The sequence below is a fragment of the Leopardus geoffroyi genome, chromosome C1 (genome assembly GCF_018350155.1).
Source record: "Leopardus geoffroyi isolate Oge1 chromosome C1, O.geoffroyi_Oge1_pat1.0, whole genome shotgun sequence".
NCBI classification, from domain to species: domain Eukaryota; kingdom Metazoa; phylum Chordata; class Mammalia; order Carnivora; family Felidae; genus Leopardus; species Leopardus geoffroyi.
Window position 1 is genome coordinate 159,789,108 of NC_059328.1, and position 17,717 is coordinate 159,806,824.

The 17,717-nt window shown below is 44.8% G+C and overlaps 1 protein-coding gene across 3 annotated transcripts in view; it reads left to right on the plus strand.

Annotated features, from left to right (window-relative positions):
• Window positions 1–15,617: 15,617 nt before the first annotated feature.
• Window positions 15,618–17,717, plus strand: part of GAD1 (glutamate decarboxylase 1) — a 42,549-nt gene continuing 40,449 nt past the window's right edge. Inside the window, exons 1-2 of one of the 3 annotated variants that reach the window (XM_045480161.1) lie at window positions 15,618–15,982; window positions 17,405–17,549. In XM_045480161.1, coding sequence (XP_045336117.1) covers window positions 17,468–17,549 — 82 coding nt within the window. In that variant the 5' untranslated portion in view covers window positions 15,618–15,982; window positions 17,405–17,467. Of the gene's footprint in view, window positions 15,983–16,215; window positions 16,342–17,120; window positions 17,270–17,404; window positions 17,550–17,717 lie in introns of those variants that run through there. The other 2 variants (XM_045480163.1, XM_045480162.1) reach the window with 2 other exon arrangements.

A 17,717-nucleotide genomic window follows, 5' to 3' on the forward strand; every position in this document is an offset into this window, starting at 1 on the left:
GACCAGGGGCATGCCTTTATTAGGGCCATGAGTGGAGTGCTTTGGGGGTTCTCAGGCTAAGGCTGGATTTGCCAATTCAAACCAAAAAGATCAGGTTTTAGTAAGCTCCGTGGGGGTCTTATCTAAGGGATGCACAGGGGAAAGAGTTGGGAGGCAGGAGAGACTGTTTATCACCAGGGGCACTGGGGAAGTTGTATCAGGAACATACACTTACCTGTGATTCTGCAGGCTCTTATCTAGTACATGGGCTGTTATCTAGGGCACGTACTTGAGGGAGAGGCTAGTGTGCTTAGCCACACAAAATGGATGCCAAGGCAGCAATGATATGGAATAGTTGAGCCAAACTCTCAATACCTTGCCTCTTCCTTCCACTTTTAATGACACTTATAATTACATTGGACCCATCTTGGTGATCCAGGATAATCTATAGTCTTCCCTATTTTAGAGTCAGTTGATAATGTTAATACAATCTATAACCTTAATTGCCCTTTGCCATGTATCCTCATATGGGTTCTGGGGATTGGGACATAGACATCTTTTAGGGTGGGGGACATCATTCTGCCTACCACAGAAAGTATTGTGTAAATTTCATTTTTTTTTGGAATTCATGGTATGGAGCTTGGAAGAAACACTTTGGTTGGAAACAGACCAAACAGACCAAACAGACACTTTGGTTCGACTCCATGAGATAACACCTAACAGAGGTATCTCTTTAGAGACAGTAGTTAGTCAAAGATAAGGAAGTGGTGGCTCACAAGGAAAGTGTAGTCTGAATAGAAGAGGACTGAAAATAAAATGGTCTTAAATGAGGGGGCGCCTGGGTGGCTCAGTCGGTTGAGCATCTGACTTCAGCTCAGGTCACGATCTCACAGCTCGTGAGTTCGAGCCCCGCGTCGGGCTCTGTGCTGACAGCTCGGAGCCTGGAGCCTGCTTCAGATTCTGTGCCTCCCACTCTCTCTGCCCCAACCCATTTGCATTCTGTGTCTTTCTCAAAAATAAACATTAAAAAATGGTCTTAAGTGATAACACCTAAGAGGTGGTCCAAGAAAGAGAAGTGCACAAAGGAGACAAGAACAGCCAGGAGGAAAATCGGGAAAATGAATATAGTGGATACCATTGGTTGCCCACTCAGCAGCTATCCCTCTACATCTTTGCTAAGAGAGCCCTGCTTCTGTCGGATATTCACTCCCCACACACATAGCCATGGGGCTCAGGAAAGACACCCTCAGCCAACAGTACATGGCACTTCTCTGGTGACCGTTACTGTTCCAAACTCTTCCAAAGGGGTACATGTGACCCACATTGGCCCAAGAAGATCAAGGACTTTATTTCATGATTGGGAGGAGAGATGTCTCCATTCCTCTGGTTAAGAACCAGGAAGCACGCTGCCCTACTTTCTGCTGGCAGCCACTTTATGATGATGAGAGGGCCAAATCATAGGATGAAGCTGATGCTGTGGATGCTACAGCAAAAAGCACCTAGATTTCTGGTGATGTTCAGCCACAAAATCAACTGCTCTGGAAGCCAGCCCTCAGTTTGCATTTTCTGTTATGTGAGACAGCTTTCTTATCATTTCAACTGGTTTGGATTGAGGTTTCTTGAACCTGCTGCCAGAGGCATCCTAAGTGATGATGAGAACTACCACAGAAACCCAGGAGGGCTACAAGGTCTGGAAAGATCTGCTTGGCTAAAAGTTATAAAGAAGACAAGTAAGATGAGAACTGAGAAGGGTGTTGGATAGCAACAAAGAGGGGGCTGATGACATTAGGAGAGCACTGTCAGTTGAGTGGGGTGGGGAGAGACCTATTTCAGTGAGCTTGAATGCACTGGATATGAGGAAAAGGAAACCAAGGACTTTGATTATGAAGGAAGATGAAGTATTGTTGGAAGACATAAGGGAAAAGGAATATAATTTTTTAAATGTTTAAGATGAGCATGTTTAGTAGAAAGGATGATAATTACATGTACTGATAGCCTATTATGCATTAGGTACTGTACTAAGCATTCCATATGTTCATGTTTTCAGTCTTCATAGCACCTGCTATGGGGTGGGGTGGATATTAGTATCCCCATTTACATATAAAGTAACTGAGGTCTAGAGAAATTGAGAGTAACTTTCTAAAGAGCACATACCTGGGAATTAGCAGAGGCAAATCTAGGTCTTTTTGGTGTGTGTTGTGGTTTCATAACTATTTGACCATCTGGTCCGCTCTTATCCACACTGACTGTAGGTTTTTGAAAGTGGTGATAGGTGTATAAGTATCTAATGTATATAGAACTTACTTGGTAAATCTTCATCCTCATTACATTTTCTGGACAACTGCACACACATATAGTATACTCCTTTATGGGACATTTGCTGTTTCTTTGGCCCAGACCTCTTTGTTGAGCCTGGTGTCAACGAGCTTATCCGGAGTTACCATCTCCTTCATGGCAAATTTCCAGATCTCTGTGAGTGCCTGAGGAGCACACCTCTTGAAGCCTGTTCCATGGATGATGCACTTGTGAATGTTGATGGTGTATTCTCTGGTCACTCACTGCTGGCACAATGGCCCTTCTCGCTGCCCTTCTTTGTGAGAGAGTCACAAAGAGGGAGAAGAGGGCAAGGTATTCCAATTCAGGTTCAGTCTAATGCTGCCCTACCCTTCACCCCTGTGCTATCCTCCCTAAGAGGTCAGGAGAGAGAAACAGATTGCAGAAGGGGAGATAATTTGTGAAATGAAGCCTAATACTCAGAAAATGCATGTAACATAACCTTAGTTTGTGGTAGTTGGCTCTGTTTGGACTGCTCAGAGTTGCCTCTTAGAGTTGCCTCTCCTTTGTTCTCCAGTATTTGTCTTTATAAAGCCTTCAATTATCCTACAGTTCTTTATATATGAAGTGGGGTGATAACCTAAATTCCCTTTCATTGAAGTGCGGGTTTTTTTCCTTTAATTTTATCCTGGTTGACATGTAAAATACATATAATTTTGGTATTTGCCTAAAATACTGATGTTTGACAAGGGTGAACCCTTGAACATAACTCCTAGTGCCAGATGTGACAGAAAGCCTAGATCTATTGGACATGTTTTCAGGTTCTGGGCAAGTGTCTTATATCATGAGGTACTGAGAGTTCACAGGAGGGAGGGAGGGGGGGAGGATGAGGCTGCCAAGGCCAGACTAAGGAGGGCAAAGATCTCTCTGGTTGGCTTTCCTAATAAACTCCCCAGCTGCCATGGGATATGAGTTATAATGGGACATGGGGAGTATGCAGAACTTGGAGGAACTTGTGAAGTGAAGCATTGGGAGATGAGATTGGCTTGCATGGTCTTGTTCAAAATGTACCCTTTGAACCAGGAGATAGCCTGTAGCAGACATTGTGGCTGGTTTCTCCTACGTCCATTCCAACCTAGATGATACGTCTAAGCTAATCATGGTACTCCCATCCTCCTTGCTATTAGGTTTTTTAATATTTTGTTTTATTTCAGAGAGAGTGTGAGTGAGCAAGCAGGGGAGAAGGACAGAGAGAGAGAGAGAATACCAAGCAGGTGCCACACTCAGCACAGAGCCCAACACAGGGCTCAATCCCATGACCCTGGGATCATGACCTGAGCTGAATTTAAGAGTTGGGTGCTCAACCAACTGAGCCACCCAGGCACCCTGCTATTAGGTTTTTAAAAACAGCTTTTATGAGACATCACTGACATATAAAAATTATATATATATATTTTTTAAGGTATACAGCCTGATGATTTTATATATATTGTGAAATTATCACCACAATCAGGCTTGTTAACATATCCATCACCTCTACATAGTTACCAATGTGTGTGTGTGTTGAGAAGATTTATAATCTATCATCATAGCAAATTTCAAGTATACAGTAAGTATTGTTAACTATTATCACTGTGCTGTGCATTAGATCTCCAGAGTTTATTCATCTTGCATAATTGAAACTCTGTACCCTTTGACCAGCATCCCTTTGCTACTAGTTATTACTAGACATGCACAGAATTCTACCAGTCTCAGCTAATAAAACAAGAGCAGGACTTAGAAATGGACAAGAAAGTGTGTAGCCTCATGGCTACTGGCAGCCATCATGGTGCTATGAGGAGTTTTTATACTAAAGACAGTGGAGCAGAGAGAAAAAAGATCCTAGTCCTCGATGGCATTTTAACTGACTCAGTTGACCAACGCTGGTTTAATACCTGCCCTCTCTCTAAATATCCTACGTAAGACAATATATTTTCTTACCATTTAAGCCTATTTGTTTCAGATTTCCTATAACTTGCAGCTGAGTGAGTCCTACCCAATGTACCTGCCACAGGATAGCAAGCATGATGACTGATGACTGACAACATCCTCTAAGACTGTAAGCCAAACTGGACTCTTTAGGTGACCCTCAGGATGGCCACTCAAAGCCAAGGAAGGGGAATTGGTGGGTTTTTGTGCCAGTTAACAGTATGTGTAAAATAGAAATACACGCACACCTCATTTTATTGTGCTTTGCTTTATTGCACTTTTCAGATACTGCATGTTTTACAAATTATAGTTTTGTGGCAACCCTGCACTGAACAAGTGTATTGGTGCCATTTTGGTAATTCTCACAATATTTAAAACTATTTCGTTATTATTATATTTGTTACAGTGACCTGTGGTCAGTGATTTTTGGTATCACTATTGTAATTATTTTGCGGTGCCATGAATTATGCCCATATAAGACAGAGAACTTAACCGATAAATGTGCTCTACCAACCCACCCTGCTATCTCGCTCCCTGTCCTCAGGACTCCCTATTCCCTGAGATACAATAATGTTGAAACTAAACCAATTAATATCCCGACATTGGCCTCTAAATGTTCAAGTGAAAAGAAGAGTCACATGTCTTTCACTTAAAATCGAAAGCTAGAAATGACTAAGCTTAGTAAGGAAGGCATATTGAAAGCAAAGACAGGCTGGAAGCTAAGTCTCTTGCAAGTTAGCCAAGTTGGGAACGCAAAGGAAAAGTTCTTAAATGAAATTGAAAGTGCTACTTCAGTGAACATACAAATGATAAGAAAGGCAACAGCCTTGTTGATAGGGGGAAAGTTTTAGTGGTCTGGATAGAAGATCAAACCAGCCACAACATTCCCTTAAGTCAAAGCCTAATTCAGAGCAAAGCCTTAACACTCTTCAATTCTATGAAGGCTGAGAGAGGTGCGGAAGCTGCAGGAAAAAAGTTGGAAGCTAGCAGAGTTGGTTCACGAAGTTTAAGGAAAGGAGTAGCATAAAAGGAGCATATATCTCCACAGCATAAAAGTGTAAGGTGAGGCAGCAAGTACTGATGTAGAAGCTGCAGCAAGTTATCCAGAAGATCTGGCTAAGACATGAATGAAGATGGCTACACTAAGCAGATTTTCAACATAAACAAAACAACCTTCTATTGGAAAAAGATGCCACCTAGGACTTTCATAGCTAGAGAGAACTCAATGCCTGGCTTCAAAGTGTCAAAGGACAGGCTGATCTCTTAATACAGGGTAATGAAGCTAATGACTTAAAGTTGAAGCCAATGCTCATTCACCATTCTGAAAATCTAAGGGCGCTTAGTTGGCAAGGATGCAGAGAAAGGGGAACTCCCTTACACTGCTGGTGGGAATGCAAACTGGTGCAGCCACTGTGGAAAACCATATGGAGTTTCCTCAAAAAGTTAAAAATAGAACTAGCCAATGACCCAGCAATTGCACTACTAGGTATTTACCCAAAGGATACAAAAATATAGATTTGAATACATGTACCCTAATGTTTATAGCAGCATTATCAACAATAGCCAAATTGTGGAAAGAGTCCCAATGACCGTCAACTGATGAATGGATAAAGAAGATGTGGTATTAGCCATCAAAAAGAATGAAATCTTGTCATTTGCAATGATGTGGATGGAGCTAGAGGGTATTATGCTAAGCAAAATAAGTCAGAGAAAGACAAATACCATATGATTTCACTCATATGTGGAATTTAAGAAACAAAACGAACATGGGGGAAATAAAAGAGGAAAACCAAAAAACAGACTCTTATCTATAGAGAACAAACTGATGGTTACCAGAGAGGAGGTAGGTGGGAGAATGGGTTAAATAGGTGATGGGATAGGAGGGCACATGTTGTGATGAGCATTGGGTGTTGTATGTAAGTGTTGAATCACTAAAATCTACACCTGAAACTAATGTTACACTGCATGTTAACTAATTGGAATTTGAATTAAAACTTGAAAAAAATAAAGGCCTTTTAAGAATTGTACTAAATCTACTCTGCCTATGCTCTATAAATGGAACAATAAAGCCTGAATGACAGCACATCTGTTTACAATATGGCTTGCTGAATATTTTAAGCCTACTATTGAAACCTACTGCTTAGGGAAAAAAAATCCTTTCAAAATATTATTGCTCATTGACAATGCGCTGGGTTACCCAAGAGCTCTGATGAAGATGTATAATGAGATTAATGTTGTTTTCATGCCTGCTAACATATCCTTTCTGCAGCCCAAGGATCAAAGAGGAATTTTAAATTTCAAGTCTTATCATATAAGAAATACATTTTTATAAGACTATAGTTGCCATAGATAGTGATTCCTCTCTGATGGATCTGGGCAAAGTAAACTGAAAACCTTCTGGAAAGGATTCAGCATTCTAGATGTCATTAAGAACATGTGTGATTCATGAGAAGAGGTAAAAACATTAATATTGACAGGAGTTAGAAGTTGATTCCAACCCACATCCAGGCAGGAACCTCCACCAGCAAAAAATTTTTTGAATGACTTTGAGGGGTTCAAGACTCAGTAGAGGCAGTAATTGCAGATGTGGTGGAAATAGCAAGAGGACTAGAACTAGAAGTGAAGCCTGAAGATGTGACTGCATTGCCACAATCTCATGATAAAACTTGGACACATGAGGAGTTGCTTCTTATGGATGAGCAAAGAAAGTGATATCTTGAGATAGGATCTACTCCTGGTAAAGATGCTGTGAAGATTATTGAAATGACAACCAAGGATTTAGAATATTACATAAACTTAGTTGACAAAGCAGTGGCAGGGCTTGAGAAGATTGACTTCAGTTTTGAAAGAAGTTCTGCTTTGGGTAAAATGCTATTGAACAGCATTGCATGCTATGGAGAAGTCGTCCATGAAAGGAAGAGTCAATCGATGCAGCAAATTTCATTGTTGTTTTATTTTAAGAACCTGGCACAGCCACCCCAACCTTCACCAACCACAACCCTCATTAGTTAGCAGCCACCAACATCCAGGCAGGAACCTCCACCAGCCAAAAGATTATGATTCACTGAAAGTTCAGATGATGGTTAGCATTTTTTGACAAAACATTTTTAAATTAAGGTATGTACTTTAGATTTTTTTAGACATAATGCTCACAAACACTCAATAGACTACAGTATCATGTAAACATAACTTTTATATGCACCAGGAAGCCAAAAAATTCATTTCATTTGCTTTATTATGATATTTGCTTTATTGCAGTGGTCTGGAACTGAGCCCTCAATTTCTCCAAGGTATGCCTGCATGAAACTGGCTTGAATGGTTAATTTCTGTATTGTGCAGCTGAGGAGGGGAGGTAGGTAAGAAGAGTTTATTTTTCAATTTACATTTTTTATTTATCCTCTTTTTTTTTTTTCATAGGCATGCATCACTTTTTTATTGTGGTGAAATATTCATAACATACAATTTACCATTTTAACCATTTTTCAAGTTTATGTATTTATTTTGAGAGAGAGACAGCACAAGCAGGGGAGGGACAGAGAGAGAGAAAAAGAGAGAGAGCGAGAGAGAGGGAGAGCAAATCCCAAGCAGGCTCCACACCGTCAGCACAGAGCCCAACCAAGGGCTCAAACTCATGAACTGTGAGACCATGATCTGAGCCAAAACCAAAAGTCGGATGCTTAACTGACAGAGCCACCCAGGCACCCCTACCATTTTAACCATTTTTAAGTGTATAGTTCAGGAGCATTTAGTAATTTCATATTGTTGTGATATCATCACCACCATCCATCTCAAGAACTATTTCATTTTCTCAGACTGAAACCCTATACCCATTAAACAATAACTTCTATTCCCCTTCCCTCCAGCCCCTGGCAACTTTCTATCACTTTGTTGTTCTACTTTCTATCACTATGAATTTGACTATTCTAGGTAACACATGTGAGTGGAATTTTACAATATTTGTCCTTTTTGTGACTTATTTCACTTAGCATAATGTCTTCAAGTTCACTGGTATCATAGTACGTATCAATGCGTTGTTCCTTGTTATGGCTAATATTCCATTGTGTGTATATATCACATTTTGTTTATCCACTCATCCATTAATAGACACTTGGGTTGGGTCCACCTTTTGGCTATTGTGAATAATGTTGCTATGAACATTGATGTACAATATCTGTCCAATACTAAAAACTTTTTATTTAAGCCTATCCATGAAGTGGGGAGAAAATCTGGGGAAAAATTAATAAAAAGGCTAAAGATGGTTGTGTTTGAGTGATGAGGTTATTTCACTTTTTTTCATTATAAAGTCATTTACTTTCTCTAACAATCACATATTACCTTAAAGAAAAAAATGTGTTTTTTTTTTTTAAAGAAAGAAACTTTTAAAAAGAGTTAAGGTAAAACTCACCTGAGGTACAGAAAAGTTAACACAAGGAAAAAACAAAACAAATCAGTATTTGTGGAGTGTCTATTGTATCTGAGCCATTTTAACACATCTTAGTATCCTTTTTGGTATGCTAGAAGCTTCTAATGAGGATAAATACTAATAAGTAAATAAATAGGTAATTATGTTCAAAAAATAAATATCATCTGATACAGAAACTTACTGATCTTCATAGAACAGTTATATTCACAAACTTGCTTACGCTTATGCTTAATTGTATACTTTAAATAGGGATAATTGCAATCCATCACCAATACTCCCCCCCAACCCCCAGTCCCTGTTTGCTTAGAATTGATTATGTAGCTCTCCTATTGCTGAATAACTGTACAAATACACTTTTAACTGTAGGGGCAGAGGGCAGGCCAACCCAAGATGGGCCACTTTGGCATAACAATTCTTTTGAGTTAAAAAGCAATTAAAAAAAAAAAAAAACCAGCAGGTTCCAGAAAAGCTCTTAACCTCCTAATCAACTGCCTAAAAAGAGTTTTTTTTTTTTTTTAACGTTTATTTATTTTTGAGACAGAGAGAGACAGAGCATGAATGGGGAGGGTCAGAGAGAGAGGGAGACACAGAATCCGAAACAGGCTCCAGGCTCTGAGCGGTCAGCACAGAGCCCGACGCGGGGCTCGAACCCACAGACCGCGAGATCATGACCTGAGCTGAAGTCGGCCGCTTAACCGACTGAGCCACCCAGGCGCCCCAACTGCCTAAAAAGAATTTAAATAGAGGATTTCCGGTAGGAAGAAAGCAATCACCACACATAACTACAGTATAATATGAACTAGATGTGGTAGACAGGGAGGAATCGAACAAAGCCTATTTGATCAAATCCCATTGTTCCTGAGTAGCCTAGCAGACATTTATTGGTAAACACTGTTCACTCTTTTTCATTTTCCTGTGAATTGCATTCCTTCCCTTTGAAGTCCCAGACCCCTAATCTCTTCTCCTTAGTTCAGGATGACATTATTCTTCTTTTTGCCTGCCTGTCTTTGGAATTTCCTATCTGTGTGGATTTCCTACATGTACAAAATGAAATTTAATTTTCTCCTGTTAATCTGTTTCATGTCAACTTGATTTTTAGTCCAGCTAGAAGGACCTTGAAGAGCAGAGAAAATTATTCCTTTCCAACAAATAGTTGGTTAACTTTCATAAGCTTCTTTCCTTCTTTTTTTAATACTTTAAGCTGCATCCTCTTCTACTCTGAAACAAAGCTCTCTGTGTTTCATGCTCTCAGGTCCCTAAGTGTATCTTCATCTCTAATAAAAATTATTTTAAATATCTTTCCATAAAAAAGATAACTTGAAAATGATTACTCTGTAAAGATGATAAATTTCACAGTTCCCTGTCTACTACTGAGCAGTGTGTTAGGAGAAAAATCTCTTCCTCATCATAACAGGCACCAAATTCAGTTTCTTCCTACTGGCATCAGAAGAACTCAACCAAAGGTGAGGCAGAATCACAAATCAGCAGACAACATCATCATTCTAAAGCTGCCTTCTCTTAACTTGCAACCCACCAATGAAAAACAGTAAGAAGAAAAATGTTAAAAAATCATGTACTACACAGAATTAAAAGAATACTTTCAGAAAGTTGTCTCAAAGTAAAACTTGTTAAATTGAGATATTTTACAACCTGTTAAACCAGTGGTTTAAATACTAATAAAAATGGCTGATCCTTCATAGGCTAGTTGAGGTCTTGTAGAGGGCTCTGACTTTTTATGACTTATTTCTTCCTTCTCTACATTTTCTTTTCAACTCCTCTGAATCCTGATATAACAAAAAAAAAAAAAATCGATGCAAAACAAGTCCCCACACTCACTCCACAGTTGCTAGGTGCCTTCCAGATGGCTGCCTGAAGATTTTAGGGATATATTGTCTATTCAGCTGTTCCAGTGGTTGCCTGTGGCTTGTCCCTGGCTTTGAAGTTGAGATACTGTGCCTGTAGCCTCAGTGAGAAGATATTGACCCATTTAATCCACATATTTAGGGATTGCTTGAGATTTCAGGCTGTGCAGATCTAAAGGGTCCCTGATTTATCCAAAGGCAAAGAAAACAGGACCTCAGCCTTGTAACTAAGAGTAAGATAGAAAGAATGAGCTCCAGGTGACTAACTGCTTTGGGGAAACCCATGGTACTGATTTGCAGATGTTATAGGTGAGAATCTTGGCTGTGAATACATTCCAGTGAGCTCTTACATAAAGTTTCTTGACATAAAGGGAACTGAGCTACAGCAGCTCACATGAATCCCTCCCATTAACTTTCCAGTTTTTCTCCCCCGTGTACCTGGCCAGGCTTAGGGAAGAAACCCAATCTGAAACAAGTTTAAATGATCAGATTCTCCATTACTGCATCAGAACCTTCCAGAACCTTCTCATAAACAACAGTCCCAGGCACATACCTCTAAAAAAAATAAAGGCTAATACCTGTTATTTTAAATAGTTAGGGGCTTTTACACTGAAATAGATAGAATATTACTGTACCCACTCTACCATTCCATACTGTTTCACCAAAGCATCTCATTTGGAAAGTCAACTTTCTTCCGTCCCACTCCTTTGGGAAAGGACTGATTTGTCCTAGTTTTTGTCGAGAGAAGAGCAGAAAACGTGAATACATCTTAAGAGCTCTCCATCAGAATTGCATTCCAGATCTGTTATTTCTCTGGTCTCCACTTTTGCAGTGAAATACCTTGCCTAATATCAAAGAGTTCCTTTCCTCAGGCTACCTTTGGGGTGAAGCTCCATGGGAAAGAAATGGATATTCACATCTCCTTCTCTTTCACCAAAGGGTTAGAGATCCTAGGTGTTTCAGGCCACTTCTGGCAGCATCTCTCAGCCTTTTAAACAGCTCTGCTTTGTGAAATATGGCAGGGTATGAGTGGGAAGTGGGAAGGGCCTGCAGTTTTCCTTGAAGAACTGCTTTCTTGTGGAGCCGTTGTTTCCTCTCAGAAATTGTAATCTATCGCCACCTGCTGGTCCTTCTGTCTACGTGTTTGGAATAGCAGGAATTGAGTTTAAGATTTACACACGATTTGCCCAAATACAAATCACTCTGTCCTCCTTGATTAATTTCTTTAACATTAGAATATTTCATCTTTTGAATACCAAGGAGGAAGGGACCATTTGACGATTATCTGAGGAACTCAGCGCGCTCTCCGATAGGAGAAAAGACTGTAATTTCCGGAGTCCTTTCCAGCGTTGTGGCTGAAATTCTGCCTTCCTCACCACCCTTTTAACCCTTTCCTGCCTCCCAGGAGTGAGTATGGCGTGGCGTTTTTTTGAGGTGGGGGTGTCTATTTAGCTATGGTTCCCAAAGAAAGTACAGAATGATTTGGGAACTATCTTTAAAGTACACAAACACACCGAATAGACTTTTAGCTTCGACTTAAGAAAAGCCGAGTGTAAGGTTAACAACGCTTTTCACAGCCCTGGTCTCGGGAGACAGACGTTTAAACGGTGAGCACTGCCATTTTTTCCCCCTCTTTTTTGGTCATAAATTAGATACTTAAAATAGACCTAAAGAGCCAGCTGAAATGAACCAACACCGTGACTCTAAATTACCTTTCCTGGAGGCTAAGAATCCTAAATGCGTCAAAAAAAAAAAAAAAAAGATTGACGTTTCTTATTTACTCACCTTGACGTGGACCATATTTTACGCATAAAAATCTCACCCGCAGCCTGTTTAGGCGCCCCTTCCACGCCTTACTCTCCTCCCACCCTTCTCTTTTTTCTTTTGCTGAAAGGCTCTGCTCCAAATCCAACAGGAATATCTTTAAACATCCCTGGGAAAGGGCATTGTGGGCGGAGGGTCGTGTTCCCAAGTTCCAGCCATCGCTGACCTAAAGGAAGGTTGTCCTGAGTGGACAGGATCAAGTAGCCGAGGCTGCAGGCTCGGAAACCCCTAACACCCCGGAGAGAACGGAGGACTCGCACTCGCCCACTCCGTCTGCCTCTGGGCGCCTTGTTCCCCTTTCTTCAAAGCTCTAAACCTTACATCAAATGCAAACGAAACAGCTGGGCGGACACCACTCCCTTCCGGACCACCTCTCACCACCGGTTCGAGTCCCTGTAGAGAATATCTATTTTCCACCCTCATTGTCCAAAGCATCTCCCCACCACCCATACCGGGAGTAATAAAAGATAAAAAGAAGAGCGCAAAACAAACAAAAATACGGATTCCAAATGTTCTAAAGAGCCAAAAGACAACCACAACCACCCTCACTACAAATTCTTACCGAGAAGGAGAGGGCGAAATACACTATTCTCCCACCCCCCACTCCAAGAAGGGAAAAACACAGCAGTTAACAGCAGGGAGGGAGACGGGCAGGGTGAGTGGGGCGGGTTGGCCAAGGGCTGGTGACTGAAGCCGACCAAAGGGAGGCCTAAGGGACCGAGCTGCGTGCGCTGTCCTTGGTTCTGAAAGAGCCGTGCCCTGCCTCCCAACTTCGTGTGCTGGAACTGGCTGTAATTTCAGGCCCTTAGTTCCTTAACATCCTCGCAGAGCCCAAGAGTCTGGATTGGAATGGGGAATAATCGGCAACTAACCCAAACCATGAAGCCCCCAACTTCGTGTGGGGGGGGGGGCCTGGGGGGCAGGGCTTCTGTTACTCTCCCTGCCTACCTGGAATGTCAACTCCATGAGTACAGAGATAATATAAGTTGCTGGGACAGTGTCAAACTCCCTGAGAATAGTGCCTCTCACGAGGCAGATGATTAATAAATATTCGTTTAATGACTAATTACTAATATTTAGTTAAACATTTTTTAAAGTTTATTTTTGTTTATTTTGATAGCGATACAGAGAGCAAGTGGGGGAGGGGCAGAGCGAGAGGGAGAGATAAGATCCCAAGCAGGCTCTGTCAGCACAGAGCCCCCATGCGGGGGTCGAACTCACGAACTGTGAGATCATGACCTGAGCTGAAATCAAGAGTCAGATGCTTAACCCAATGAGCCACCCAGGTGCCCCTAAACATTTTTAAGTTAAGGAGAAGACTTCATTCCCTCCCCCTCCATAAAGGAGTGAGAGGGATGTCCTCGCAATTGCACGGACTCAACTTTAATTTGTGATACCTGCTCTTATAGATTTCTTTTTCCAACGAGATAATTTCCTTAGCTAAAACGTTAGGGGTGAACGTTTTGGACAATGGGGTCAGAAAAAGGAGTGGTTGGAAATTTCTGAGTCTCAAGCCACAGGTGAAAGTAAACGAATCTTCCTTTCCGGAGAATCTCCGGTCTTAGGAGAAGGTTGAGGAGACAGGGAGAGCCGGCATCTTTCTGAGACAGCGGACCCCGAAGGGTATCGGGATTTGTTGCCTCCTCCCGACAGTCGGCTTGCTCCGCGCGTCCTCAATGATTTAGCACCGGCACTGGGCTCTCTGATTGGTGCAACATCTCCTTTAGGGAGGCTCTGGGAGGGGACGTGGGTGGAACTCCCAGCCTCATTTCAGAGTAAACCGCACTTTTCGTGTGTTGCGGTGCCGGGTTTTGAAGGGATGTTTCCTGCTTTGATTGGGCACGCCCACCTTGCCCAGCCTGGAGCTCTGGCGCTCAGAGCTGAGGTTACTGCCCTACCCCGCCCCCCCCACCCCCGTTCAGGATGCTTTTGTGCCCTTAAAAAGTGCCCGAGCTTTTATTGCAAGGTGGAGAGAGGACGACAGTATTTTCTTTAGTATCAAGGGCAACGCGGTGATTTCAAACCTCAGAGCGCGAACCCTCTTACTGATGGGACTGTATCTTCTCAGGGCAGAATCTTCGATCTCTATTATGGAATTTTCGGTGATTAGTAAGATTTTCTGCATCCCCACAGTGTCGTGGTAAAAGGAGACAAGACTATTCAGAGAGAAGGTGTGGGCTTCGGTTGGACCAGCAAGGCCGCAGACTTGTCCATAAATAACCCCTGCCTGCTGCACCGCCAACAGGAGGCGAAAAATCACTGTGAAACGAATAAAGGAATCACTGGTTACACGATATCATCCAGATACACACAAAGATAAACTTTTTTTTTTTTTTTTTTGCCCCAAAGAAAAAGAAATTGAGGAATTGGAAAGAGGAGAACATACATTAGCGACGAGGGTGGCTGAGGGATGGCTTGACCAGGCAGGAGAAGAACAGAGCCCAGACAGCCCTTCCAGGTGTTAGCTCCCGCCGGGAGGAAAGACCCCGCTAACACCCGGCCTCGCGGTCTCTGAGCGCCTGGCGCCCCCTGGTGGAAATTTTTCCGCGAACGCCTTTTTATTATGAGGGGCTTCTCCCAACGCGGCAATTCATTAAATATGTTTAAATATTGCGAAGGGAAAATCCTTTAAAAGCGCAAAATCGAAAGAGGAGTGAGGAGAGTGGGCAGGGCAGGGAGTGAGTGACTGCTCCCCACCCCCTGGGGCTCGGGTTTCCCGTTTGTCTCAGAGCAGCGCTCGTGCGTGTTATTAACCTTCAGATGTGATCAATCAGGAGGACTTCTTTCCCCATTACCAAGGGGACCAAAGCAAGCAGGGAGTGCACAGTGGATGGGAAACGGGACCTTTGCTCTGCGGATGGCAGTGGGTAGCGGTACTCAGTTGAGGTACTTTGGGGAGGCTCTGAGCTGGATGAGGAAGGGAGTGGGGGTCTCTCCGGGGGTCTGAGTGTTCCCCCCTCATCTCTGCCTCCTTTGCTTTTACGACAATCCTGGTTCAATAGAAAGCCAGTGAGGACGCAACCCCAGAGCTCCCTTTTACTCAAGAAAGAGTCATTGGGTCGTAGATCCGGGAGGACAGAGAGGAAAGAAAGCCACTGCTCTAGTCTTCTCAAAAGTATGGGAGGGGAGGGGAAAGGGAGAGAGGGATGAAGAAGAAGCACTCAACAAGGCAGAACTCTTCATAGAAATTATCTTTTCCATCGTCTTACCCGACACTCTGTTTCAAAAAATAGAGCACGTTGAGTACAGCCTGGATTATTCATAGGGCCTTTTTTTTTTTTCCGGGCCCCAAACCGTGATCTGGATTTATAATCGCCCTTTAAAGCTCCAGAGGCGATCAGGCACCTGCAAAGGAGCCCCACCGCTCTGCCGACGAGCTGCCCCCGCAAGCAGCGGCCTCGTGATTCCCCCGCCGAGCCGGTCCCCGCCTCCCCACTCCGCCCCCGCCTCCCCCAAAGCCTAGCGGCTGCCTCTCCCGACTGCTCTCTTCTCCTTCTGGCGCTCGCGTGCGGGACGGTGCTGGCTGGAGCGAGGAGGCAGCTGGAGGTGACGCCGGGAAGATCACGCCTGTGGCAGGACCGGAGCCGAACGGTTCGCTGCGCGCTGCGCAGAAGAGCGGCGGGAGCGCCCGGCTTACTGTCGCCTAGCCCAGGTGGGTAAGCGCGCGGCCGCCTGGACTTCCCAGTGCCCAGGTTCAGCTCTTCAGCTGGGTGCTCTTCACCCACGGTTTCTTGGTCAACCCCCACTCCCGGCGACCGCCATCTACCCTCCCGAGCAGAACGCGTCCCGCCCGCCCCACTCCTGGCTCTCCCTTGGTGCGCGGCGCAGTGACCCCCGCCCTCACACTCATCCAATCCCGCACCAGCGAAATTCACGCCTAGGGATGTCCAGAAGCTGAGACCTGCGCTGAAGTGGAGAGAGAACGATTTTCCCCAACGCTTCCTGGCTGTGAGCGCGGGTCTCACCGAAGGGCTCGTGGGCAGCGGCAGCCAAAAGGCGCGACTCGGAGCGGTAACCTGTTACTTCCCCAGAAGCGGCGGTCTACTGGCTGTCTGCGTTGCTGTATTGAGTGCGCGCGCAGGGCTAGGTGTGGGGTCCCAGGGTGCTTGTGAAGGCTGTGGCCGGCGACTGCTACTCTGCAGAGTCTTAGATCTACCCAGATTGGCCCGCACTCTCTGTCCCGGGGCCTTCGGTAGCCATCGCGCCAGCGCCGAGCGCAGTACAGGGGCGTCGCGCACCGATCCTAGTCTGCCGCCTTCAGCGCGCAGAGGGCAAGTTCGTTTCTCCGGTAATGTCCTTTCTTGCCCCCCTCAATCTCCGGCTTTGTACAGCGACAAATCCCGGGACCTCAGAGAGTTAGGTGGAGAGGGAACAGAGAAACCCGGACCGAGCCTCATCCTAGGCTTCCAGATGGCTCAAAGCGGGGTGGGACAAGGTTTCCGACCCGCTGCTTTCTTGCTGTCTGGAGTGCAAGGTGATTGTAGTTCTTCCCCGATCAAGTCAGAGAGAGAATGTAAAAATATGACTCTTTTTTCCGCTCACCTTGTCTCACCAAAGTCCCCGGTCCCCGGAGCAGTTACCCTCCTTCTTTCCAGGGAATTAGCCAGACACAACAACGGGAACCAGACACCGAACCAGACGTGCCCGCCCCGTGCGCGCTCCCCCGCCTGCCCGCCCTCAGGCTGCTGAGAGCCCAATGGGGCTGGTCGTGGCTCGGCTGGAAAATCGCACATTGAGCCTCCCGTGCCCTCCTACCCCTATCCCCCGCACCTCAGCGTTTTGCACTGGCCTTGGGCTCCCCTAGTCTCTGCGCTGCACTCCAGGTCACCCCGCTCCGCCGCCAGACTGGAGAGCAGCCCTGGGCTACGTTGCCCGCGCCAGAGTCCCAGAGATCGCGCGCACGTCTCCTCCTCCCCCTCGGCGCACCCCGACCCAGCCGGTTAGGTGCCCTTCCTCCCGCCTCTCTGTCCCAAGCCCAGACTTCTGGGGGAGCGTCCGCGCCCCCAGCTGCTCAGTCGCCTCCCGCGCCGGACCCCGGAAGCCCTCCCCGCACTGCTCTCGCTTCTCTTTGCAGCCTGTTCCTGCGCGCGACTGGCCGAGGACCCCGGACAGCAGAGGCCCCAGGACGACCGAGCTGATGGCGTCTTCGACCCCTTCTTCGTCCGCAACCTCCTCGAATGCGGGAGCGGACCCCAATACTACCAACCTGCGCCCCACAAGTAGGTTCTGTCCCAGTTTCCTATCAAATAGACTGCGGGGAAGATGGGGGCGCTGGGACGTGAGGAGGCTGCGCTGACGGAAAGGGAAGGGGGAACGCAGAGATGATGGAGGCTGGAAAGAGATGGGGCCCTGACCTGGGTCCTGGCCAGAGGTCGTTTGACTGCCAG